This window comes from Lontra canadensis, unplaced genomic scaffold, assembly GCF_010015895.1.
Source record: "Lontra canadensis isolate GAN:19392208 unplaced genomic scaffold, GSC_riverotter_1.0 scaffold88, whole genome shotgun sequence".
Lineage (NCBI taxonomy): Eukaryota > Metazoa > Chordata > Mammalia > Carnivora > Mustelidae > Lontra > Lontra canadensis.
This window is the reverse complement of record NW_022631082.1, coordinates 5,164,276-5,190,212: the sequence shown is the minus strand read 5'-3', so window position 1 is coordinate 5,190,212 and position 25,937 is coordinate 5,164,276. Positions and strand designations below refer to the sequence as shown.

General features: G+C 52.9%; 3 protein-coding genes and 2 non-coding genes across 11 annotated transcripts in view; 2 read left to right on the top strand and 3 right to left on the bottom strand.

Moving 5' to 3' along the window:
• The window catches only part of DNMT1 (DNA methyltransferase 1), a 44,891-nt gene extending 43,936 nt beyond the window's left edge, over positions 1-955 (top strand). For all 4 annotated transcript variants that reach the window (XM_032883949.1, XM_032883950.1, XM_032883951.1 and 1 more), the window contains 2 exons: positions 224-314; positions 600-955. In XM_032883949.1, the coding sequence (XP_032739840.1) occupies positions 224-314; positions 600-634 (126 nt within the window). In that variant the 3' untranslated portion in view covers positions 635-955. The remainder of the gene's footprint in view (positions 1-223; positions 315-599) is intronic.
• A 13,118-nt stretch (positions 956-14,073) lies between these two features.
• On the top strand, positions 14,074-18,303 carry EIF3G (eukaryotic translation initiation factor 3 subunit G). Its single transcript, XM_032883947.1, has 11 exons — positions 14,074-14,176; positions 14,314-14,360; positions 14,855-14,938; positions 15,037-15,125; positions 15,263-15,322; positions 16,180-16,284; positions 16,378-16,567; positions 17,366-17,473; positions 17,570-17,706; positions 17,793-17,899; positions 18,177-18,303. The coding sequence occupies exons 1-11, from the start codon at positions 14,157-14,159 to the stop codon at positions 18,190-18,192; spliced, it is 963 nt and encodes a 320-aa protein (XP_032739838.1). The 5' UTR covers positions 14,074-14,156; the 3' UTR covers positions 18,193-18,303.
• Positions 18,304-18,405: 102 nt separating this feature from the next.
• On the bottom strand, positions 18,406-25,842 carry LOC116883067 (suppressor of SWI4 1 homolog). 4 transcript variants are annotated; one of them, XM_032883945.1, is made up of 14 exons: positions 25,620-25,720; positions 25,361-25,531; positions 24,781-24,882; positions 24,540-24,590; positions 24,263-24,433; positions 22,849-22,925; positions 22,571-22,678; positions 22,365-22,488; positions 22,177-22,255; positions 21,936-22,065; positions 21,693-21,859; positions 21,486-21,609; positions 20,600-20,612; positions 19,320-19,648 (listed from the first exon to the last, which is right to left on the bottom strand). In XM_032883945.1, exons 1-14 carry the CDS (start codon positions 25,635-25,637, stop codon positions 19,427-19,429), a joined length of 1,557 nt encoding a protein of 518 aa, XP_032739836.1. In that variant the 5' UTR covers positions 25,638-25,720; the 3' UTR covers positions 19,320-19,426. The 4 variants fall into 4 exon arrangements, with proteins under 4 accessions (XP_032739835.1, XP_032739833.1, XP_032739837.1 ...); XM_032883944.1 differs by lacking the exon at positions 20,600-20,612 and having other exon boundaries at positions 18,406-19,648; positions 21,529-21,609; positions 25,620-25,842; XM_032883942.1 differs by lacking the exons at positions 20,600-20,612; positions 21,486-21,609; positions 21,693-21,859; ... (8 more) ...; positions 25,361-25,531; positions 25,620-25,720 and adding an exon at positions 20,839-20,874 and having other exon boundaries at positions 18,406-19,648.
• LOC116854217 lies at positions 22,759-22,829 on the bottom strand. Its single transcript, XR_004380111.1, has one exon. It is a non-coding gene; the product is annotated as a small nucleolar RNA U105B (small nucleolar RNA).
• Positions 24,650-24,735, bottom strand: LOC116854215. Its single transcript, XR_004380109.1, has one exon. It is a non-coding gene; the product is annotated as a small nucleolar RNA SNORD105 (small nucleolar RNA).
• Positions 25,843-25,937: the final 95 nt, after the last annotated feature.

Sequence of the window (25,937 nt, the reverse complement as noted above, 5' to 3'; positions counted from 1 at the left end):
GAAGCCCTTTAAAGGCCCCTTTTCTGTGGGTGGGTCTTGACACGGGGTTTCAGGTGTGAGCATGGGCTGGTTGGAGGGTCCCAGAGCCATCACGGTAGAAGGGCTTTGGAAGCCCATGTGAGCAGGAGACCTGGGCTTTCGTGCCCTCATCACTGTTCTGACAAGAGGCGGGTGCTGACCCCCGTTGTGCCAAGCCAGGCATCTCCCTCCTTCCCTCCTGCAGGTGGGTAACGCTGTGCCGCCGCCTCTGGCCAAAGCCATTGGCTTAGAGATCAAGCGCTGTATGTTGGCCAAAGCTCGAGAGAGTGCCTCAGGTACGGTGCAGGGTGTGTGGTTGGCTCTGGGCCCTTTCCTCGGGCCTCCCTGTGGCCTGGCTCAGGCGCTGGCCAGGGCGGCCTGGGAATCCCTGGGAGCCCCCGGGAGCAGTCTCGCTGAATGTCCCTTCTGAGCTGCTGCCGCTGCCTGTCTGCAGCGCCATCAGCAGGGACACCTGGCCGCTGTCATAGCCCTTGGTTTCCGCCTGTTTGCTATGCTTGCGTGTTGCTTAGTGTCCATCACATGTGTGCTCTGCGGTGACGTCCCTTTTTATGTCCCTTCAGTTAAAACCAAGGAAGAGGAGTCTGCTAAGGACTAGTCTTGCCCTCCCGTCGCCCTCGTTTCTGGCACCAGGGATCCCCAACATGCACTGATGTTGTATTTTTAACATGTCAATCTGTCAGTTCAAATGTGTCGTTCACGGTGTTTGTGGCCTTGGCTGACATGAAGCTGTTCTGTGAGGTTTGCTTATCAACTAATGACTTAGTGATCAAACTGTGCCGTACTTTGTGCATTCTGGATTTTAAAAGTTTTTTATTCTGCGTTGTATCAAATCTACCACTGTATGAGTGGAAATTAAGACTTTATGTAGTTTTTATATGTTGTAATATTTCTTCAAATAAATCTCTCCTATAAACCACCCTGGCTGGTGACTTGTGATTTCCGAGGGGCTTCCAGCTGACTCGCAGCTGCATCTGGGTGCGCATGGGCTCCTCAGGGCTGAAGGGGACTGCACAGAGTGGTCAGGCGGAAGTTAGATCACTCCCGGGGTACAGTGTCTGTACTTGGGGTGGGGGTCAACTTGTGACAGGTCTGGCAAGTGGAATTTGTTAGTGTGGCTTCCAGGAAAGCCTTTTAAGGGAGCAGTCTTCATGCTGGCCTTTCCCAGCATAGCCTTTCTTTGCTCCGGAATGGAAGGGGATGCCTGGTAGCACAGCAGCCATCTTGTGACTATGAGGATAGAAGCCCTGTGTAGTCAATGGTGGAGAAAGAAGAGTGGCTTGGAGCCCTGGCCTGGTGCCCACAGACAAACTGAATTTTTTAGGTAGGCTTCCTGGGCATTCAGCCTAATTCAGTCCTACCGAATTCTAAGACAGACCTTTCCTTTGGTTTGTCTTTGGGAAAGGACTTGCTATAAAGTGCCAACAAAGCAGAAGCGGACGAAAAAGTGTTAGTCACCAGCACTCACGACATAGGGAACCACTGCTAGGATAAGAAATGCCCCTCCTTCCACCACTACCGGTAAATGGCGCCCCTGGTGGCCCTTTAGCTGTCGCTTTCCCCTCAGTGAGTGACAGTCTCTGGTCATAAGAGTAAAGGACCAAACCTAGTTCAACTGTAAAACTTAAAACTACCTTCCTGCTAAGGGCCTAGATGCTTCCCTCCTGTTGTAAACAGTGCTGCGCTCAACATCCCTGTGCGCGCTTTTGGGTCTCCTCCAGGGAAACGCCTGGGGGCGCCTGATCATTGAGTCTGAATGTTTCCTGTTTCTACTTCAGAACATGGGACCAACCTACCCGACTAGAGGTTTTAATGTGCGAACATTCAAATGGTGCAAAAAGTGCAAACTTCCCTTTAGCCTACCCTGGCTTTTGCTTCTTTAGTCCTCCTCAGTGACCTAGAGAGAGCCTTGTTAGCGTTTTAAAGAGCGACTGAACATTTTCAGGTGTCCGGTGGCCACTGGAAGTTGTTCCCTGTCCCTGATGCCTTGTGAGTTGGTCTTTGCTGACTGCCTTTTGGGCATTCGATTTTCCCCCTTGCTTGTTACTTGGATCTTGAATCGTCCTATCTTTACCGGATAGGAATCTTATTTTTAGGGATTAGATTTACATGTGTCTGCTTTTCTGTTATTCAGAGGCAAAGTGTAAAGGTTCTCCCTACCCCCAGATCAGAAACTGTGCTTTCTTCCATATTTCTATGGCCCCTTGTTATTTGTTTTATTTTGTTTTGTTTGGCCCCTCGTTTTTTTTTGTTGGTTTGTTTGTTTGCTTTTTAAAGATTTTACTTATTTATTTGACAGAGATCATAAGTAGGCAGAGAGGCAGGAGGGGGTGGGGGGCGAAGCAGGCCCCCTGCTGATCAGAGAGCCTGATGTGGGGCTCGATCGCAGTACCCTGAGATCATGACCCGAGCTGAAGGCAGAGGCTTAACCCACTGAGCCACCCAGGCGCCCCAGGCCCCTCGTTTTTAATGTTGCTTCTGTAAGGATGAAAATAAACACCTCAGCTTATTTACTGACCAGGTAACAAATGCACATGGTGAACACAACAGCTTGTTCCCCCATCAGATTTTATTTCCTGTTAGACCTTCGGTTTGCCCACCTAATTTTCTTTTTTTTTTTTACACTAAAAATTCATTTAGAAAGTATATTGTGAGGGGCGCCTGGGTGGTTCAGTTGGTTAAGCATCTGCCTCTTGATCTTGGCTGAGCTCCTGATCTCAGGGTCCTGGGATTAAGCCCCGTGTCAGGACACACTGAGCGGGGAGTCTGCTTCAGGATACTCTTTCTCCCTCTGTCCCCCTCTTAAAAAAAGGAAAAAAAAAAAAAGTATATTGTGAGTAGAGTGAAGTATGTTAAACCTTTTCCCCATTCCTAAACCCTTTGATTAAGACAATGGAATTCTTACCTCCCAAAGTCGTCCTCTGCCCAAGTACAGCGTGTGTGTTTTGTTTTGTCCTGCTACGAACAGTAGCGTTGACTGAAACTACACTTCAAAAGCTATTCTACCTGTGAATGTCTTGCCGGGCCCCTGGTCTGGTTCTGTCTTGTTTCTGTCGAGGTCTAATAGGAAAACAGTCCTGAACATACAGCTTGTATTTTGATAAATGAACCCACATCCCTTTTATTATTCTTTTTGCCTTTTTTTTTTTTTTCTCAAGATTTTATTTGGGGCACCTGGGAGGCTCATACAGTTGAGCATATGCCTTTGGCTCAGGTCATGATCCCAGGGTCCCAGGATTGAACTCCATTTCGGGCTCCCTGCTCAGCAGGGAGTCTGCTTCTCCCGCTCCCACTCCCCCTGCTTGTGTTCCCTCTCTCGCTGCTGAGTCTCTCTCTGTTAAATAAGTAAATAAAATCTTAAAAAAAAAAAAAAAAAACTTTAGATTTGGCATATCTTCTAAAAACCTTTGGGTATTTTTATAGTGATCCCATTAAATGTACAGACTTCTGGGGGAGACTGAGCTAATGACAAGCCTGCCTTTCTAAGAATAGGGTCTGCCCTGGTTACAGATATTTTTGTCCCTCAACATTTCAGTCTTAATATAGATACTGCAGATCTTTTTTAAGTTTTTTTTTTTTTTAAGATTTTATTTATTTGAGAGAGAGAGTATATTGTGGGAGGGGCGGGGGGAGGAAAGAGGGAAAGAATCCCAAGCCACCTCTGCGCTAAGTGCAGAGCCTGAGGTGGGGTTGGAACTCAGGATCCCAGATCATGACCTGAGCCGAAATCAAGCCCCCCGGCACTTACCCAACCGAGCTATCCAGGCGCCCTGATACTGCAGATTTCTTAACTTGATTCCTAGGTATTTAATCCTTCCATCATCAACATAACGGGATTTCTTTTTTGGGTGTTTTTTTTTTTTTTGAGGGGTGGGGAGGGGAAGGATGTTATTTTCTAAGTAGTAGTCCTTTGCCTCTATAGAAAGAGTGACTTGTATTGATTTTTATTTTTTTTTAACTTATTTATTTGACAGAGATACAGCGAGAGGGGGAACACAAGCAGGGGGAGCGGGAGAGGGAGAAGCAGGCTTCCTGCTGAGCACGGAGCCCGATGTGGGGCTCGATCCCAGGACCCTGGGATCATGACCCGAGCCGAAAGTAGACGGTTAACGATTGAGCCACCCGGGCACCCTTTGTATTGATTATTATTATTTTTTATTTATTCGACAGACAGAGATCACAAGTAGTCAGACAGGTAGCCAGAGGGGGGGGGGAGCAGGCTCCCCGCTGTGCAGAGCGCCCAACACGGGGCTCCATCCCAGGACCCTGAGATCATGACCTGAGCCGAAGGAAGAGGATTAACCCGCTGAGCCACCCAGGCGCCCCTTGTATTGATTATTGACTTTGTATACTGTGTGGAGTTTTTTTGTTGTTACTTTTTTTTTAATCTAGCCAACTTGCTGAATTCCCTTATTATTGTGATACTTTTCCAGCTGAAGTCTTTGCTTCAGGTATACAACTCGATAACAAGAACAATGTGAAGATTCACTTTTTTTTTTTTTTAAGATTTTATTGATTTATTTCACAGACAGAGATCACAAGTAGGCAGAGAGAGAGGGGGAAGCAGGCTCCCTGCCGATCAGAGAGCCCGATGCGGGGCTCGATCCCAGGACCCTGGGATCATGACCTGAGCCGAAGGCAGAGGCTTTAAGCCACTGAGCCACCCAGGCGCCCCTGAAGATTCACTTTAGCGTGAGGCATAGAAACTGTTTTGCGCTTTGGCTTGGCAATGGGGTCTGAGCTGGGCAGTGGCCTGTCCCTCCGGGGTGGCCCAAGGGTGTGGTTGCCTGTCAGGTACATCTGCCTTCGTGTACCCCAAGAGCACCGGTCTGAGCCAGGCTGTGGACCACACTCCTGTGGCACTCCTGGGGCTGAGGGAGGGGACATGGCTTCCAGCAGCTTCTACCTCTCGGGCTGCCTGGCAGGGAATCTTCTGTCAGAGTTCAACTCAGCCTTTTCCCAGGAAGAAAAACCTCGTGGACTTGGAGAATTGACAAGAACACGGGTTGTAGTAGATTTTAGTGTGCCTCTAATCAATGAAATCCACGGGTGGCTCAGAGTCTCGTTACCATTTGAGGTGACTGTTAAACACGATCATGTACTTCGAAATCATTAAAAGGGGGGAAATCAGGCCTTTCTGGCAAGAACTATATATATATTTTTTTAAAGATTTTATTTATTCACTTGACAGACAGAGATCACAAGTAGGCAGAGAGGCAGGCAGAGAGAGAGGAGGAAGCAGGCTCCCTGCTGAGCAGAGAGCCCGATATGGGGCTCGATCCCAGGACCCTGAGATCATGACCTGAGCAGAAGGCAGAGGCTCAACCCAGTGAGCCACCCAGGTGCCCCTGGCAAGAACTATATTTAATGAGAAGCTGGTGGTGCCCGCTGGTGAGAAAGCTCCTGTCTCCAACAGAATGGCCATTAGTAAATCAGCTGAAAGAATAGATTTAGATGCTCATTTTTGTAACCCCTAATCTAATTTATTCAGTCAAGAATCATGGCTGGGTTTGGGTTTTTTTTTAACGTGGCTTTTGTTTGCTTGTTTTTTTATAAAGCATTTAAAGTGTATAATTCAGTGCCCATTCAACTGCATTCACATTGTTGTGCAACCCTCACTGCACTTTCCAGCACATTTTTATCCCAAACAGAGTCATTAAACACTAACTCCTTATCCTCCCTCCCGCCAACCCCCTCTACACTCCTTTCTGTCTGAGCTTGTGCTCTCCGGGCACCTCCCATTGGAATCCTGTATGCGTCCTTTTGTATCTGGTTTCTTTCACTGAGCATGGTTTTGCTTTTTTTATGGCTTTATTTATTAAATCTTACATTTAATGAAATCTTAAATTTATTAGAGCAGGGAAGGGACAGAGGGAGAGGGGGAGAGAGAATCTCAAGCAGACACCCCGCTGAGCACGGAGCCCGATGTGGGGCTCCATCCCAGGACCCCGAATTTATGACCTGAGCGGAAGGCAGAGGCTTAACCCACTGAACCACCCAGGTGCTCCTCTTCTCTCAATTATTTTGAGTACATACCTAGGAGTGGAATTGCTGGACCAGAAGGCAATTCCCATGTTTCACTGTTTGAGAAAGTCTCAAACTCTTTTCCACAGTGGCTGCACCCGTTTCCATTCCCATCAGCAGTGCACAGGGTTCCATTTGCTCCCCTTCCTTACTGATGCTTAGTTTTCTATTTATTAGTTAAACATCCGTCCTAATGGACGTGAAGTGGTAGCTCATTGTTTTCAGTGTGGGTATGTCCCTGTGTTTTTAATTTCTTAATCACGCTAAAATACATAGAAATTACCATTTTAACCATTTTTCAGTGTCCAGTTCCGTAGCATTAAACACATTTCCACAGTCGTGCAGCCATCCCCACCATCCGTCTCCAGAACTTTCTCATCTTCCCAAACAGAACTTCTGTCCCATGAAACACCCGACTGCCCAACCCCTTCCTCCAACCCTGGCTCCCACCATCTGCTTCCTGTCTCGGTGAACTTGACTCTAGGGAGCCCCTATGAGTGGAATCCTGCAGTATTTGTCCTTTTGTGACTGGCTTGGTTCACTGAGCACAGTGGCCTTAAGGTTCTTCTGGGTCTTAGCAGGTGTCCAAAGGCCGTTCCCTTTTAAGGCTGAATAACGGTCCATTGGCTGGATGGACCACGTTTTGTGTGCCCGTTCATCTGTCAATAGACACTGGGGCTGCTTCTGCTTTTTGCCAAAGTGATCCCTGCTACTTTGAGCACGGGTACAAATATCCGTATGTGTCCCTGCTTTCAATTCCTTTGAGGGTGTACCCAGAAGTGGGATTGCTGGATCACGTGCTGATTCTGTGTGGAGTTTTTTGTAGCAACTTCCCTGCTGTTTCCCACAGCATGACATAATGACAAATGACATAATGACATAAACATGCAAGGCACAGCTATAACCCTTTTGTGTGCCTCCCAGATCCCCCTCTGCTACTTCCCCAGACATAACCACTAAGAGAGCATTGCTTGCCATGTCTTCTTCCTGTCCAAGTTTTTCCACCACTCCCGCATTTGTGAGTCCATAAACCTCATGTTCTCTAGGTCTTTAAAAATATTTGGTTAGTGCTATCTTACCACACATAGCTATCTGCAACCTGCTTTTCTCTCTCAAGCATGTTTGTAGGGGTTTTTTTACTGTTTTTTTTTTTTAATTTTAAAGATTATTTATTTATTTATTTGACAGAGATCACAGGTAGGCAGAGAGGAAAGCAGAGAAAGAGAAGAGGGAAGCAGGCTCCCTGCTGAGCAGAGAGCCTGATGTGGGGCTCGATCCCAGAACCCTGGGTTCATGACCTGAGCCAACGGCAGAGGCTTTAACCCACTGGCCACCCAGGTGCCCCTTATTGTATTTTTTTAAAAAATATTTCTTTATTTAACAGAGAGATAGAGAGCACAAGTAGGCAGAGCAGCAGTCTCTGCCTACTGGGAGAGGGAAAGGGAGAAGCAGGCTCCCCAGCAAGCAGGGAGCCCGACGTGGGGCTCGATCCCAGGACCCAAACCGAAGGCAGCTGCCCAACCCACTGAGCCACCCAGGCGCCCCATGTTTGGAGTTTTTGAAGAAAGGCAAGCTATAGAAAAAATGCAGTGCATCCCAGAATCACCAAAATGGGTGGTCAGCACCTGATTCCCTTTTTAAGCCGTAATGATGCCCCACACCCTGCCATTGTCTGTCAGCTTTGTCCACATTCTCATATGGTCATCTGTGACTAGAAAACTTAGGTAGATAGTGTCCTACAACCACTGACTGTGCACCAACTCTATTCCAGACCCGGTGCCTAGTCTGGGCACATGGCGAGATGACAAACCAACAGTGTCCCTTCCTGCCCTGAGACCAAACCAGGCAGACAAAATCGACAACGAACAAGGTGATTTTTTTTTTTAAGATTTTATTTATGTATTTGACAGAGAGAGATCACAAGTAGGCAGAGAGGCAGGCGGGGGTGGGGGGGAGCAGGCTCCCCACTGAGCAGGAGCCCGATGTTGGACTCGATCTCAGGACCCTGAGATCATGACCTGAGCCAAAGGCAGAGGCTTTAACCCACTGAGCCACCCAGGCGCCCCAACAAGGTAATTTTTAAAGAGCGAAAAGTGCTATGGATAGAACTGAGATGGAGTGAACGAACCTTGCTTTGTTCCTCTCCAGATTTCATTAAAGGGTACAGATCTCATAGGTGTACAGCTGAATTACCTTTTACACCTGCTGGTGTCCTCCACGGCTCAGATGGACATGTAGGAGATTCCCATCAACCTGGAAGGTGCTGGCACCCCTCCACCCTCAGAGATCATCTCAGTTCTGATTTCATTATCGGTTGGTCTTGCCTGTTTGAGAATTTCCCTGCAAATGGTACCCTATGGAATCATTTCTTTTGTGTCTGGGATGTGCACCACTCTCATTGTGGGTGTTAGATTGCTCCTTTTTTGCTATATTGTACCTCACTGGAGAGATGGACCACAGCTTATCTTTGACTATCCATTCATATGTGGGTAGACTTTTGAGTTGTGTCATGGGCTGAATTGTGTGGCCCTGAAATTCATATTTAATCCTGAACCCAAGGACTTCAGAATGTGAGTGTATTTGGAGATCGGACCTTTACAGAAATAACTGAGTTAAAATAAGGTCATGCTGGGGCGCCTGGGTGGCTCAGTGGGTTAAAGCCTCTGCTTTCAGCTCAGGTCATGATCCCAGGGTCCTGGGATCGAGCCCCGCATCAGACTCTCTGCTCATCGGGGAGACTGCTTCCTCTTCGCTCTGCCTGCCTCTCTGCCTACTTGTGATCTCTGTCTGTCAAATAAATAAATAAAATCTTAAAAAAAAAATAAGGTCATGCAGGGAGACCCTAATCCCATATGACTGGATGACTGGTGTCCTTCTGTAGGGACCGCGTGAAAACAGAGGGCCAAGATGGCCGCCTACAAAACCAAGGAGAAAGGCCTCAGCAGGGCCCTGTCTGCTCAGCACCTTGATCTCAGACTTCTAGCCTATGGTGCTTGTGAAAGAACACATTCCTGTGGTTTGAACCCCCTTCTCCCCACCCCACCCCACTCCCCACCACTCATCTGTGTCCATATTCTAACACCTGGGTTTTTGTAGACAGGAAAATTCGTTTCTTCCGGAAAATACCAGGAAGTAGAATTCTATACCGTGAGATCTGGCGAACGGCCCTAGAGCTGCCAGAGTTTCTGGGGGGACGGCCTACTGGCCTACTGTGCATGTCCCCGCGGCCTTCCTCGTGTGCTGGGCGCAGCTGGTTGGACTCTTGTCCTGGCGGCTGTCCGGTAGAGATTCCGGATGTGGGAAGGATGTTCGTGCCATGAAGAAGAGCTGGAGGAGAGGGAATCATGGGCGTTTTTATTTTTCCATCCACCCTTGGACTCCAGCTTCTCCCCATATCCTGTGCTCCTTTGGGACCTCTTCGTTTTTCGTGGGAAATACCTGACTTTTTGTAAAAGTGATATGTGCCTGGTTTTTTTTTTAAGATTTTATTTATTTATTTGACAGACAGAGATCACAAGTAGGCAGAGATGCAGGCAGAGAGAGAGGGGGAAGCAGGCTCCCCGCTGAGCAGAGAGTCTGATGTGGGGCTCGATCCCAGGACCCTGGGATCATGACCTGAGCCAAAGGCAGAGGCTTTAACCCACTGAGCCACCCAGGCACCCCGTACCTGATGTTTAAAGACAAAAAAGTGTTCTATAGAGAAAAATGCCAGAAAGGAAGTAAAGGTGAAGCCAGATGGAAATGCCCGGAAGCGTCCGTCTTTAGTGGTTAATGTCCTGTGGGCACCCACAGAAGCTTGGTTTCTCTCCAGGGATTGTGCTTGCACAGATGAGGGGACAGGTAGCTAATCCGTTGTTCAGGATGCTTGTGCTGTTTTCAGCTTTCCAATCCCTTAAGCCACACCGTGCTGGATGGACCCTTTTTACAGACAGTTTAATACACTTGGACATGACCTTCCTTAGGCCAATCCTAAAAGAGGGAATGCAGGGTAGTGGGTGTGCAAAACACATTAAAATACATTTATATGTTGCATCTCACATATATTACACACTGCAGATTTATATATAAAGTGCATAATTGGAATGCCTGGGTGGATCAGTTGTTAAGTGTCTGCCTTCGGCTTGGGTCATGATCCCAGCATCGTGTGATCGAGCCCCGTGAATCAGGCTCATGCTCAGCAGGAAGCCTGCTTCTCCCTCGGCCTGCTGCTCCCCCTGCTTGTGGTCTCTCTCTCTCTCTCTCTGACAAGTAAATAAAATCTTAAAAGAAAACTAAGTGCATAATGTTATATGTATATGTATACTTATATTTAAACCAAAATAATGTATACACATAGTAAAAATTTTTAAATATAGCAGAAAACTCCAAAAACAAGCTTTCCTCTCCTGAAGTCTTCCTTTTGAAACATCCCTCAGAAAGTTTGATATAGGGGTGCCTGGGTGGCTCAGTTGGTTAAAGCCTCTGCCTTTGGCTCAGGTCATGATCTCGGGGTCCTGGGATTGAGCCCCGCATTGGGCTCTCTGCTCGGCAGGGAGCCTGCTTCCCCCTCCCTCTCTGCCTGCCTCTCTGTCTACTTGTGATCTCTCTCTGTCAAATAAATAAAATAAAAATCTTTAAAAAAAAAAAAGAAAAAAGAAAGTGATTTTTTTTTAAGATTTTATTTATTTGAGAGAGAGAATGAGCAGGGGGGAGGGGCAGAAGGAGAAGCAGACTCCTCACTGAGCAGGGAGCCTGACGTGGGGCTCAATCCCAGAATCCCAGGATCACTACGAGAGCTGAAGGCAGACACTCAGCAGACTGAGCCACCTAGGTGCCCCCAGTTTGATATTTCTTTTCAGATAATAGTTTGCATATATCTACATATATGTGCACTTTTTAAAAAAAGATCTTATTTATTTATTTGACAGACAGAGATGGCAAGTGGGCAGAGAGTCAGGCAGAGAGAGAGAGAGGAGGAAGCACGCCCCCTGCCAAGCAGGAAGCCCGATGCAGGGCTCAATCCCAGGACCCTGAGGTCATGACCTGAGCCGAAGGCAGAGGCTTTAACCCACTGAGCCACCCAGGCGCCCCTACATATATGTGCTTTTTTTAAAAAAAGATTTTATTCATTTATTTGGAAGAGGGCACGAACTAGGGAGCACAAGCAGGGGAAGCAGCAAAGGCAGAGGGAGAAGCAGGCTCCCCACTGAGCAGGGACCCCAACCATGGGGCTCGATCCCAGGACCCTGCGATCATGACCTGAGCCAAAAACAGCCGTTTAACCAACTGAACCACCCAGGCGCCCCCATATATGTGCTATTAAATATTTCCACGGATCGGTCCCTATAATCCATTCCATTTTTACATCTTGCTTCCTCCTAGTATCTTGGGAGATATATTTTTTTTTAACATAACCACAAATGGAGATCTAGTTCCTTAATCACATAGATTGTGGCATAGCATACCGTAATCTATTTAACCTGTAACAGACAGCTAGGCCTGTCCAGTTTTTGCTCTCATGAGCAATACCGCACAATGATTCTTTTTTTTTTTTTTAAGAATTTTTATTTATTTATTTGACAGACAGATCACAAGTAGGCAGAGAGGCAGGCAGAGAGAGAGAGGAGGAGGAGGCAGGCTCGCTGCTGAGCAGAGAGCCCGAATGCGGGACTCGATCCCAGGACCCTGGGATCATGACCTGAGCCGAAGGCAGAGGCTTTAACCACTGAGCCACCCAGGCGCCCCCTGCACAATGATTCTTACATCGTCACATACGTGTATACATTTTTTCTCACAGGTGGAACTACTGGCTTGCTCAAAGGAAAACATACGGGTGAATCAGATGAAGGGGATTAAGAGGTACAAACTCCCAGTTATTTAAAAAAAAAAAAACGAAAAACAAGTCACAGTGGGGAAGAGTACCACACAGGGATTCTACTCAATAATATTTTTTGGGGGGGGGGCGCCTTGATGGCTCATTTGGTTAAGTGTCTGCCTTCGGCTCAGGTCATGATCCCAGGTCCTGGGATGGAGCCCCGCATCGGCTTCCTGCTCAGCGGGGAGCCTGCTTCTCCCTCTCCCACTCCCCCTGCTTGTGCTCACTCTCAAATAAATAAAATCTTAAAAATGTTGTAATAACTTTGTATGGTGGCAGGTGGTGACGACATTGAATGCCACACGATGTACAGAAGGGTCGAATCACTGTGTTGTGCACTGGAAACTGATCTATCGTAAGCCTGTGCCACCATAAAACAAAATTCATAGGTTCATTTTAAGTTTTACTGAATGTCAAATTTCCATCCAAAGTGTCTGTGTAATCTCATGCATTAATGCGTGTATGAGAGCCTCTTTTTCTACATCTTTGCTACCGTTGGGTAATATCAAATTTCTAAAGTTTTGCCCATCTGCTATGTTGCTAAGATTTTGCATTTCTTAGAGTAAATTTGAGTAAGTTTGCCCAAATGTTTATTGGCCCTTTGTACAAACTTTATATTTTCATTCTTACTGCCAAAACACCCTTCTTTGCTCATTTTCCCAGGCTCCTTTCTCATCTGCTAATTCATTTCTTACCACTCTACCCTCTACAGCCTTCCAGAACAATCTTTCTCGCAAGAAAATGTGGTCACAATGGGTCACCATTCAAAACATGTCCGTGACCTCAGCCATACTGACAGCCTACAGGATAAAGAGCTACACTCCTTAGCCTGGTTTAAAAAGCCCTTTATGAGCCAGTTCCCACCTTGCCCCAAATGCCCATTAATGGAGCACTTAGTATGGGCAGGCCACCCCCTGCCCATAGGTGCTGGGCACCCAAGAGGCAAACAAAGCAGGGAAATGTCTGCTTTCTGCAGATGACCTCCTACACAGGGTTTCTCAACCTTTTTATGTTATCGCCCCTTTAAAGGAAAAAAGTGTGATTATCTTTCAATGTAATTTAATTTCTTTTTAAAAATATTTTTATTTATTTATTTGACAGAGTGAGAGAGTGGAGAAGTAGGCAGAGCAGCAGGCAGAGGGAGAGGGAGAAGCAGGCTCCCCGCTGAGGAGGGAGCCCGATGTGGGGCTCGATCCCAGGACCCTGAGATCATGATCTGAGCTGAAGGCAGGGGCTTTAACCCACTGAGCCACCCAGGCACCCCTGTAATTTAATTTCAATCTAATTAATTCAAATTTCTCCCTGACGATATAAATTAAATATGTAGGAGTAAGATTTTGGAGGGTCACAAGCCATTGTAATATCCAAGGTGTTTTGTTACCCAAGAATTCATTCTGGCCTCCTTGGGAGCCAAGTGTGTTCCTCCGAGAATAATACTCTTTTTTTTTTTTTTTTTTTTTTTAAGATTTTATTTATTTATTTGACAGGAGAGAGTTCGCAAATAGGCAGAGAGGCAGGCAGAGAGAGAGGGGGAAGCAGGCGGGCTCAATCCCAGGACCCTGAGATCATGACCTGAGCCGAAGGCAGAGACTTAACCCAGTGAGCCACCCAGGCGCCCCGAGATTAATACTCTTAAGGGAGAGCTGGACAATAAACAAGTAAGTGGAAAAGATTCTATCAGAGAGGGGTGCCTGGGTGGCTCAGTCGGTTAATTGCAGTCCGCTGGGGTTGAGTCCCATGTGGGGCTCCCTGCTCAGGGGGGAGCCGGCTCCTCTCTCCTCTGCCTGCTCCTCCCTTTCCTTCTGCCTGCCTCTCCCCCTGCTAGTGCTCTCTCCCTCTCTTTGTCTGTCAAATAAATAAATAAAGCCTTAAAAAAAAAAAAAAAAAAAAAAAGGAAAACTCTTCCCAGACTAGGAAGACCAGCCTTGATTTCTTCAGCTGCAAAACGAAAATGATAATTTCCTCCTCGCAGCGCCTGGCATACAGAAAGCTCTCAATAAGTGAGCTTTATTGTTACTAGTACATTTTAAATTTTTCTAAAAGTTAGTAAATGGAATTGAGACTCTGTTCAGCCTGAGTGCCACCGCCCAGCCGCCCCCTCAGTCGGCACCTCCACCTCCGTCCGCAGGGGGCGCTGTGGGCGCTGGTGCCGGGCTGCTCTAGGCGGCGGCACAGGAAGTCTCATCCTCCCCTCACTTCCGCTCTCTGGCCCGGGCTTGTGCTGCGTGGGGAAGGTTTGGAAATGCCGACTGGAGATTTTGAGTGAGTCGTGGGTCGCGGGGCGGACCCTGGGGGTGGCTTGGGGTTCTTGGGGGAGTATCGTGGGGCCTGGTGCGTCGGGCCGGCGGGGGCCTGGCCTCGCTGACTCAGCCTTCCCCTCCGCAAACTTGTCTTTGCAGTTCGAAGCCCAGCTGGGCCGACCAGGTGGAGGAGGAGGGCGAGGACGGTGAGTATGCCGGGTCGTCCCAGGTCACCGCAGCCAGTTCCCCAGGCCGGTCATTGCCGCCAGCTCCAACCCTGGCACCTCCTTCCGATCCCACATCCCCCTTCACGGCCACCCTCTGCCCCGCGCTATCCTCCCTCCGGTCCCGCCTGTCGCCGATTCCAGATAGTCGCTGGCCAGTCCCTCCTTCTCGCATGCCACCGCCCAGTGCTCAGACCTGCTCCGGGGAGGAAGTTGTAACAGCCTGCCTCCTGCCTTTATACTGGCGCCGGGTATCTTTATGGGCTGCCCCTCGCTTTCATCCTTGCCACTGCTCGAGGTTACCACCGCTCCACGTCCTGGCACGGCTATCCCAGGGCACTTCTTTGCCAGTCCTCAGCCCTTGGTCCCACCCTCCTCCGCCCCTGATGTGGGCATCATCCCAAAGGTCCCTTCATTTTTAGCTTGGGAGTTCCCACTCCTCCAGCTCAGCCCTCTCCCCACACTCCCTTTCCTAGACAAATGTGTCACCAGCGAGCTCCTCAAGGGGATCCCTCTGGCCACTGGCGACACCAGCCCAGAACCTGAGTTACTGCCAGGAGGTGAGTGATGACATCTGCTCCATTCGGGGCTGTCTCTTCTCAGCGGCATTCCCTCCTGGTCCCCAGCGCTCAGTTCCCTCCCCTCTTCTCTCTCCTAGCTCCACTGCCGCCTCCCAAGGAGGTCATCAATGGAAACATCAAGACAGTGACAGAGTACAAGATAGATGAGGATGGCAAGAAGTTCAAGGTGAGGCTGTGGGAAGAGGTGGGTGCCCCCGGGCTTGGGGGCATTTGGGCCGGGAGGGGATGGCGTGTGGGTTGGGTTAGTTGGCCCCAGGACCCCTGAGACAAAGAAAGTCCCAACCTCCCCGCTCCCATCCACAGATTGTCCGCACATTCAGAATTGAGACGCGGAAGGCCTCAAAGGCTGTCGCAAGGAGAAAGGTGAGACCCTGCTCCCCTTGTCTTGGGGGCTGTCCCAGAGCTGACTCAGAGGAATTAGGAATCCTTTTTTCTGATACCTTTATTTGTAGACGTGGGGTTTAGCTCTTTGTCCCTATGGTGTTGGAGCAGAGCTGAGGTCGAGGGGTGTTTGTGCACTGTTGGGGGTACTGAGAAGTCCAGGGTGCAGAAGGTGGGTGGGCTTAGATTCTTAACTCCTTTCGGCCCGTTTACCAGGAGGAACAGAGGCAAGCCCTCCCCTCATGTGGTCATAGCAGCTCCCATTTAACCGGGCTGTGTGCTTAGGAAGAATTGATAGTCATAAATTTTCTGTGCACTTCCTGTGTGCCAGACTGCAGTGCCAAGTGCTTTGCAAGAAGTGTTCTCTCATCCATCCCCCTAGCTGTCTTGGGAAGTGGAGAGCATTTGTGGTCCTCACTTTATAGAGGAGGAAGCTGAGGCTTTGGTTGTTTAGCTGATGGTCCTCATAGTCTGGGTGACCTCTGTGCACCCCTGGACATGACTTCCCTTATGGGAGCTGGCCCACCTATTGTCACGGGTCCCCCAGGAATGATTAGCTGTGGGTCTGTTTCCCCCTGGGCCTTGGTTCTCTCTTCTGGAACTTGGGGCCAAAAGCTGTCCCTACCTCCTGAGCTGGTATGAAGCTAGGAGCTGGCATATCCTAGTGGGACCCACTAGGAAACAGGAACTGTCATTGTCTCACAATGGGGGGCTTTTCAGGAGGGTGAAGAATGTGGTTCAAGGGCCAGGCACCCTGAAGGAAGCTACTGTAGGTCTGGGGTGCCAATGGAGGGGGTCCCACTTGCCCTTACCTGTCCCCCATCCTGCCCTGAGCCCAGAACTGGAAGAAGTTTGGGAACTCAGAGTTTGACCCACCAGGGCCCAACGTGGCCACCACTACAGTCAGTGACGATGTATCCATGACGTTCATTACGAGCAAAGAGGTGAGTGGGGCAACAGGGCAGTCCTGGTGGTCATGATGGTGGTGGCCGGGGTGTGGCAGCCTCGCTCTGAGCCCCTGTTGACTGCTCGGCCAGGATCTGAACTGCCAGGAAGAGGAGGACCCGATGAACAAGCTCAAGGGCCAGAAGATCGTGTCCTGCCGCATCTGCAAGGGCGACCACTGGACGACCCGCTGCCCCTACAAGGACACGCTGGGGCCCATGCAGAAGGAGTTGGCTGAGCAGCTGGGCCTGTCCACCGGGGAGAAGGAAAAGCTGCCTGGAGGTGCCCGGGCCTGGGATGCGGCTTGGCAGGCCGTGGGGTGGGGAGAGTCCTCTGCACCCCTGGGAGAGACCTTGGTCTCGTGCTGTGACTGGGGCTGTCGCCCTTGGGAAGTTGTCATCTCTCACGTCGGCACCAGCACTGTAGGTCTGTGGCTGTGGCCTGTGTTTGAGAGAGATCTGCTGGGCTGGTGCTGTGACTGCTGGTAGTGTCACCCATCGTTCCTTGTTGGGGTCTGGTGGACCATTCCTTTGCATGCCTGTGTGTCTACACCGCGTGCACTTGAGACTTGCCAGGTGTGATTGTGCTGCAGACTGTGACCAGACTTGAGCGTGCTGTGTCCATCTGCCACGGATGTGCCCACACATCCTTCCACACGGGTGTGTGTGTGTGTTGGGGAGGGGAGGCGGCTATGTGTGTGCACCTGTGCAGACTGACGCGTGACTGGGGTCCAAGTCTTTTGGTGTGGTTTGCTGATAGTGGGTTGAGTCTGGACGGTTCTACACTGTGACTAGGTGTGCAGCACGCCTGTCATCTGTCCCTGCGGTGTTCTTGTGTGTCGTGAAGCTGAGCAGACCACAGTCCTGTGTTGCCTTGGATGGCATCAACTCCTGTGGGTTCTTGCTCTTTCTGGATGTGATCTTCATGTCACTGCCACCAGCGGGCCTCGGAACAACCAGGTGTCGGTGGCTTGATAGATGGTGCCGGGGCTGCCTCAGGGTCAGAGCTGCCAGCATCCTGGGGGGATGTGTGCCTCGTCTGTGCCAGGGTGAGGCCTGACCCAGCTGCTTTGGTCTCCAGAGCTGGAGCCCGTGCAGGCTGCCCAGAACAAGACCGGGAAGTACGTGCCACCGAGCCTGCGGGATGGGGCCAGCCGCCGCGGGGAGTCCATGCAGCCCAACCGCAGAGGTGAGTGGCAGGTGGCCCTCTTAGTCTCCTGATTATCCTTCGTTCAGGGCCTGGTTAGGGCTGTCCTCTACAAGTTGTTGTGCCTTGCCTATCTAGCCGACGACAATGCCACTATCCGTGTCACCAACCTGTCAGAGGACACTCGTGAGACTGACCTCCAGGAGCTCTTCCGGCCCTTTGGCTCCATCTCTCGCATCTACTTGGCAAAGGACAAGACCACTGGCCAGTCCAAGGTGGGCTGGTGGCCATGGGGGTTGTGGAAGGGGTCACCTGTCCTGGTTGTTCCCTGGGCACCCCTGACTCCATACCCCTCCCCCAGGGCTTTGCCTTCATCAGCTTCCACCGCCGTGAGGATGCCGCACGAGCCATCGCTGGGGTGTCTGGCTTTGGATATGACCACCTCATCCTCAACGTTGAGTGGGCCAAGTAAGACTTCTGCCACACCCCCGCCTACCCCTACCTTTCCCAGCCAATACTCGGGTTGACTGTGGGCCCCACATAGTCCCTAAGCCTGTTCTGAGCTACAGGTTTACTGTCTTTTCCTTCTCGAGGGGCTCACTGCTCATCTGACTGTGTCGTCGTCCCCCCTCCCCCACCCCACTGTCATGGAGGCCCCACGTGTGTGTGGCAAGGGGTCTTGGAATTCCCTTCAGGGCCTGGAGCCCTCGCACTCGCTGTCCTCATCACCGGTCTCTCTCTCTAGGCCATCAACCAACTAAGCCAGTTGCCACCTTTGCTGCTGCTTCTCGGCCCCGGCCCCAGGACATCATGGCCCTAGAAGGCAGTCCCCGAGAGCCCGGGGCTCCCGGCAATAAAAAGGCTCCAGTTGTCACATTCTATCTCGTTTATTCACGGCTGTCACCTGCTCTGTGGCTAGCAGGGCCAACCCTCCCTAAGATCAGTGCTATAGGCAGAAGTCTCCCACTCTGGCCCCCAACGGGTCTTTCTGTAGGGGAGGAAGCGGTGGTTTGGGACGGCTCGGGGCTGGGGGCCTCCCAGGCTCTCGGCTTCCATTCTGCTGCCAGTCTCAGTGACTTGTGGTGAGAAGGTGGCAGCTCAAACTAGGTCATGGGCCAAGGTCAGGGGATTAGGGCCCCAAGGTGTGGGGAGTGGCTGTGATCTTAAGGGGCAGGACTTGGCCAGGTCTCCCAGCATCCTCCTCCGGGGTTCGGCTCCCCGTGCAGCCGAGGCAGCTCTGGGGGCAGCAGCCCAGGCTGGGTGCCACGGCCATATAGAGCAGTGGGTGGAGGCAGATGGCCAAGGGCATGAGGCCCCGCGTGACCTGGTGGCTCACGTAGGTCCTCCAGTCCAGTGCTGCCCGGGCCTCAGCCTCGTTGGCAAAGGTCGGGCAACGGGTCCTCCAGCGCTGCCGTGCGTGCACGTTGAGCACCTGTGTGACGTAGTAGGGCACGTAGGAGCTGGCATAGAGGGCCAGGCCGCTGGCCACCAGCACCACCACACGCAGCTTCTCAGCCGCTGTCATGCCGTGGCTGCGCAGCACCGCCCACCCGAGGGCACCGTAGGCTGCCAGGGTGAGCAGCAGGGGCAGGCCACAGCCCAGCACCGCCAGCGCCATGCTGTAGGCTGCGTAGGCCTCCAGGTGGTGGTCACCTGCCGTCCCCATGCACCTGGTGCAGGCCATGGGCTGGACCACTGTGCAGCCGCCTGCCTCCAGCGGCTGCTTCAGGTGGGAGAAGCTGAGCGTCGGCGAGGCCAGCAGGGCTGCCAGGGCCCAGCCTGCGGCACTGACCGCCCAGGCGTGCTTGGGCCGCAAGCTGCTGCGGACGAAGAAGGGGTGGACGATGCCCAGGTAGCGGTTCAGGCTGATGCAGGTGAGGAAGAGGACACTGCCCAGCAGGTTGCAGGTGAAGAGGAAGCGCTCCAGGCGGCAGGCCAGCTCCCCGTATTGCCAGTTTTTGGGCGGGTAGAAGTAAGCCGCCAGTGGGAGCAGCGTCAGGGCGTAGAGCAGGTCGCTGATGGCCAGCTGGGCTGAAAAGACCACAGCGGGGTGCCACGGGCGCCGTTCTCGTGTGCTGAAGCGGTAGAGGGCGAGGCCGTTGCTGGCCACGGCCACCAGGAACTCACCCACCAGCAGGGGCCACAGAAAGTTTTCCTGGAAGCCGCTAAGAACGTGATCAATGGCAGCTGAGAAGTTGGCTGGGCAGGGCTGCGCACCTATGGGCAGATGGGGTCACCCCGTGAGCACTGTCCCTCCTGGTGTGGCTCTCGCTGCCTCCAGAGCCTCTGCCCTGTGCCTGGTCATGTAAGCCCCCTAGGGACACGCTTTCTCAGTCCTTTCCCTGCCGAGGAGCCACCCGCCAGTTTACAGAGGAAACGCGCCCAGGAAGTTCAGAAGCCAAAGTCCTCCTGTGATGGTGACTAAGCTTGCGCTGGGTCCTGAACCGTCAAGAAGGGGCGTGGTCACTGCCTTCACAGGACACGTGTAAGCCAGGAGTGATAACTCAGAACCACCAGGCTTGGGGGGGGCGCCCCAGTGCCGCCTCTAAGACTTGGTGCATCAGCAAGTCTCACTGCCACCATCTTCAGAATCTGGCCCAGCCTCCCAGTTCCTGACCTCATCCCAACCCATTCTCCCCACAGTCTCCTAGGTTGTCCTGGGCTCCGCGCCCTCTTGGCTTCCTCCTCACTGGCAGGAAAACACAGTGCACGCTTCTTCCACTGAAGGGCCCCAGGAGCAAAGGCTCCCTCTCACCAGCTTGCTCTTCTCCCAGGCTCTGGGTGACTCACTCCCGACAGTCCTTCCCACACCGCCTTTCAGGCTCTTCTGCAAGGCACATTCCACCTCAGGGCCTTTGCATGCAGTCTCTTCGCCTGACTCACCAGCCCCCACTTATCTCCAGGTCTCTAACCCCAAGAGGCCCGTTCTGACTCCTCTAACATTGCGAAGGCATCCTGTCCCCGATTTCTGTAAAGCCCATACATCCACCTGACCACTGTTAAGAAAGCCTCCAGAACATCTCCTGAGGCCAGGGAGTGCCCTGCCCCTGGCTTTCCAGTGCCCAGAACGAGGCCTGGGACTCAGCCACGCAGGGAAGGATTCTCTTCCACGTACCAACTCCGCCTCAGAGGTGGGCAGACAGCCCATCCCTGGTCTCTCCAGCCGACTCTGGGCCCCTGGCTCCTGCACGCACCCCTCCCTTGCCCGACTGCTGGCCCAGCCACATTTCTGCCTCCCGGTCCAATCTCTGCTCTGGGAGGAAGTCCCTGTCCAGACGTGGTTGACTCAGCGGCCTCCACCTCCTAGGAGCCAGCCGCCCCCACCCTCCATCCTGGGCTGAGGCGCAACAGCTGAGGACCCAGGACCTCTGCTGGACTCAACCAACCCAGCAGCGTCTGCTCCTCACCTGAGGTGGTGGCAGCCATGGCCGGCGTGCCTGCTGCCCTCGAAGTGCTAGTCCCCAGTCCCCGAGTTAGCAGTGCCGCGGCCGGCCCCTCCCTTCCCTGCAGCTCCACCCACAGCCAGTTCCAGTCCTTCCACCGCCCCCTGGTTTCCTTCCTCTTCACACCCTGCCCTCCAGAGCGGGCCCCTTACAAGCTTGCAAGTAATCCTGGGGGTGCTGGGGGGAGTGGGGTGGGGGGACGCGGCAAGAGGCCCATCAGCTTCACCCGTGCAAGCGGCCCCACACTCCCGCTGCTCAGCATGGGGGAAAAGAGCGCAGGTTTGAGGCAGAATCCCATCCAACTCCCAGACTCCTGGCCATAAGCCCCTTGGCTTTATACACAGATCTCCAAGTTTCTATTGCAAATGCAGACTCAGACTTATGGGAAATCAGTCATTTACCACAGTGGGAGGTTGGGGAAACGGCTCCTTTATGAAAGGAAACCCAGGGCTACACTAGCCCAAGGCAGAATCTTGTGGGCCCCAATTTGGGGCATTCCATCTGGCGCTCCGGTTTGGCCTCAGACCGCTTTCTTAGGTGGCCGTGCTTGGCCTGGCCTGCAGTCCCAGGCAGCTCCTCTGCGTCCCAGCTTGGTCTGGCCCCGCTGGGGCCTGCTGCCCTTGGCCTTTGGAGGCCTGGAGTCAGTGCCTTGACCAGGCCTCCGCTCCTTTCCTTGCTGCTTCTTGCCTGGCGGCCCAGCACGCCGTCTTCGTTTGGCTGCCTTTGGGAACATGTCTGAGGGAAGAAAATGGTGTCAAGGCCACCACAGCACAGGGACAAGCCTAAGGTGCCCAGCTGTGGCCACCCCAGCCACATACCCTCATCGGGCTCCTCTCCCACTGCCTGGCGGAAATACTCGGCTTCGTCCTCCTCTTCCTCTGGCTGGGCGGCCCCCTCTGTCTCTGGGGGGACACCAGGGTCCTCAGCATCGCTATCCCCATCAGCCCCTGCTCGTGCCCGCTTCATGCCCGCCAGGCTCTTCTTCCTGCAAAGGGGTGGCACTGAGGGTGGCAACCCGCACCCGGGACCCTGCCTCCCCAGCACAGCCCACTGCCACGCACTTGTGCGCCTCCCGCTGCTCCCGCTTGCGCTGGACGTTTTGGGCCTGCTGGTCCTGCCTCTGGGCCTTGAGCCGCAGCTTCTCCTCCTTGGCTGCCAGGATGGCCTGGAGTTCCTCCTCAGTCTTGTGCACTGGCCAGGAAAAGACAGGTCACCCTGATCCAAGTGTGTCCGGTGCACCCCGTGACCCACCTTGGAGGGCCTCAGACTCCCAGCCCCATGGTCGGCCAGCCCCGTTCTCACCGAAACTGTGGAACAGCACGTTCCCCTCCCCCACACCCTCCTGGATTTTGATGAGCTGCAGCGTCATCCGAGGCCCAATCTGGAGAGACGAGAGACGACGAGGGGGAAGAGTCAGTTCTCCCTCAGGGCTAGGGGCTGCCAGTGAAGTTACTTCTGCCCCTAGGCCTGCCCCCGGGGCCGGGCCTCACCTCAGTGAGCCTCACAGCGCTCTGCTGGGCCCGCATGTTGCCGCGGCCCGCCACTGCCTGGGGCAGCTCTGTAATGTTGTGCTCGCCATCCGGCTCCGCCTCGCTCTCCGACAGCCCCGCGCCCCTGCGCAAAGGACACACCAAGGTCAGCAGGGGATGGCAGGCCCCCAGGACTGAACTGATCTCCCACCCAGCGCCCTCCTCACGTGGCCAACAGCTCGCTGATGTCCTGCAGACGGCTCATGTTGGGGAACTTCTCCTGTAGAAGCTTCTTCATCCCACGACTTGCGCCCACAGGAACGACTTTGATGCTACTGCAGGAGCCGGGGTGTGAGAAGGGGGGAGTCAGGAGTCAAGAAACTGACTGGAGGTCAGCTCCACCCGCCTACCCTTTCCACAGGGCGTCAGAGCGTTTACTTTGAGACCGAGCAATCACAGCGCCTCAGCCGCACGTGAGGCCCCACCCACCCTTCGCAGGACTCACTAATGCCGGAAATCCAGCTCCTGGGAGTCGGGACTGTAACTGATGAGAAGGCAGCGCTTGACGGTGTTTAGGTTCACCTGGGGGGGGGGGCAGGGCACATGGAACCACGTGAACCACCCACAGGCTTCCCTGCATGGCACATCAAGCCCAGGCCATGGCCACTCCAGGAATCCCCAGCAAGGGTGCACGGGGTGCTGCTAGCGCTGGGGGCCTAACGCACTGGCTGGGCTGCTGGCTTGAAATCCTGGTTCTGAGGCCTGTGCACACCAGACTCCCTGATGATCAGCATCTAACAGCCCAGTGTGAAACCTGCTGGTACCAGACATTAGGAGCTGGGACCCTGGAACCAAACAAGTTAAAAAATCCAGTCCTGGGGTGCCTGGGTGCCCAAACGTCTGCCTCTGGCTCAGGTCATGATCCCAGGATCCCTGCTCAGTGGGGAGCCTGCTTCTCCCTCTCCCTTTAACCCTCCCCCGGCTCCTACTCTCTCTGTTAAATAAATTTTAAAAATCTTATTTAAGGGGCGCCTGGGTGGCTCAGTGGGTTAAAGCCTCTGCCTTCAGCTCAGGTCATGATCCCAGAGTCCTGGGATCGAGCCCCGCATCGGGCTCTCTGCTCAGCGGGGAGCCTGCTTCCCCCTCCCTCTCTGCCTACTTGTGATCTCTGTCAAATAAATAAATAAAATCTTAAAAAAAAAAAAAAAGAAACATTAAAAAAAAAAAAAGTCTGTCTTCCGCTCAGGTCATGATCTCAGGGTCCTGGGATCGAGTCCCACATCGGGCTCTCTGCTCAGCAGGGAGCCTGCTTCCTTCTCTCTCTCTCTGCCTGTCTCTGTTTGCAATCTCTGTCAAATAAATAAATAAATACTTTACAAAAATCGTATTTTAAAAAAAAGGCATTTCACTCTTTTTTAAGAAAGATTTTATTTATTTATTTGACAAAGAGAAACATCACAAGTAGGCAGAGAGGCAGGCAGAGAGAGAGGAGGAAGCAGGCTCCCCGCTGAGCAGAGAGCCCGATGCGGGGCTTGATGCCAGGACCCTGGGATCATGACCTGAGCCGAAGGCAGAGGCTTAACCCACTGAGCCACCCAGGCGCCCCTCAAACTATTTTTCTATCTTAAGATGGAGTCACAACACCTACCACACTGCTCAGCCCAACACTCAATACACATCCGAGAAATAAAGGATGGTCCGCATCATTTTCCATCTTCCGGAGAGTAAGGCAGGTCATGAGGGAGCCTCTTACCCCAGTGTCACAGAACACAAGGGTGAGACTGGACCTCAGGAGCTGGAGCTCTGAGCCTCAATGCTGGGAGGTGAAGACTGAGCAAAAACCCCAGGGCCTATGTGTGGTACCTACTATACTGTCTGCCCATCCACTCTTACCTGCCACCACACCAGGATCCGCTCACCTTGTGCACATTGATGGAGGGGAACAGGTTCTGGAACATGGTGGCCATGAGCTTCACGTGCATACCATGGGGACCGAAACTGTTGAGGACCAGGAGGGGCGGGTGGGCAAACTGTTGCTCGTGCATGCGGTGTCGGCGCAAGGAGGAGACGACGTCCCGCACTAACGTGTACTGCAGGACAGGGCGAGGAGTGGGTGCCTGCCGACCACATGCGGCTGGCACCACCCCAAACCCATCCTCTACCCAACATGGCCCTCCTACCACCTCCAAACCTTACCTTGTTGATCCGGAAGGTCAAGGTGGGGCCTCCCGGGAGCCGCATCAGCTTCTACAGAAAAAACAGCTGGTAAGAGTCGAGGCGTTCAGCTAGGGAGCAGGGAGTGGGAACCTCTGCTTAACTCTTCAGAGCGTTTACTTTGAAGCCAGAATCATGGCAACTCAGAGGCGTATGGGTTCATCATGAGAGTTGGGGGAGGAAGAGGGGAGGGAGAAGATTAGGGCTGTGGGTATTAACTCACAAAGTAGATGTTGGTCTCCGTTTTACTCAAGATCAGGAAGTGTGTGACCCCAAGGGGCCCAGCCACTGCCACACAATCCTTCAGAGTGTTTTTCTTTCGTATCTGAGAATTGCAAAAACAAATTGGAAGCATCATAAATCTCTCTTCTGGAGCAAAGACTGTAAGCTGAAGCTGTTATGCCCTTCCTTTGCATTTAATTTTTCCGAGAAAGAGAAGAAAGGAGTGGAATGCGCTCGACCTCTAGAACTAATCAGACTTGAATTCGTCCCTTGTATACTGTGCACCGCCCAGTCCGCAGATGATCCAACTGGGCCGTGCGACGTTAACTTCCCCAGACCTTTAAGAGAGGCCGTTTCCATCCGAGTCACTAAACCACCAGCCTTAAGCATTCAGGCAAGCCCCAGCTGAGCGCGTTCATCCGCTGCCCCCACACATCCCTAAGTGGCCGAGACGATGTTCCCCATAGAGCTCCCTTTCTCCACCCGAGACTGAAGCCACGCGGGGTTCCGCGGTTGAAGCCACCTCCGCCGCCGCGAAGACCTGGCCCGTGGCTGATGTAGGCGGGGTGGGTGGTGCAGACCTGCAGGCGGGTGGCGGTGAGGGGCTCCATGACCCTACGCAGATCCAGGCTGAGCTGCCGGACGCCGCGGCCTGCGCGACCCCGCGCGAACACGAACGAGTGTGGCTGCGCGGCGTAGGCCTCGAGGTTGCGGAGCTGCGCCTGGGCGCGCGCACGCTTCTGGTGCCGGGACTGCGGAGGTGAAAGGCGAGCGGTCAACGCCACGGCCGCCGGGGGGACCCCGCCAGCCCCACCCGCTCCCCCGGCCGCAGCGTCTCACCCGCCCCGACTGCCCCATGCCGCCAACTCCTCCACCAGGATCCTTCTGCCTTGTGCTTCCGGCGCTGCGCCGCTTACTTCCGCCGCCGGCGTGGTGATCACGTGGGGCGGCACGCGCGGTGCAGACGGGCATGCGCACCAGGTAGCGGCAGGCAGGAATCCGCGGAGGGGTTGCTATGGAGACACCTGGTGCTTGTTTCTACGGAAACCGGGCGGGGCTAGCGTCTCGGGGAAGCAGCTTGGGCTGCAGAGAAATGAACCCTGGTTCATTTCGAATCCTTCGAATTCCAAGGTTCGAATCCTTCCTCGGCCCATTTAC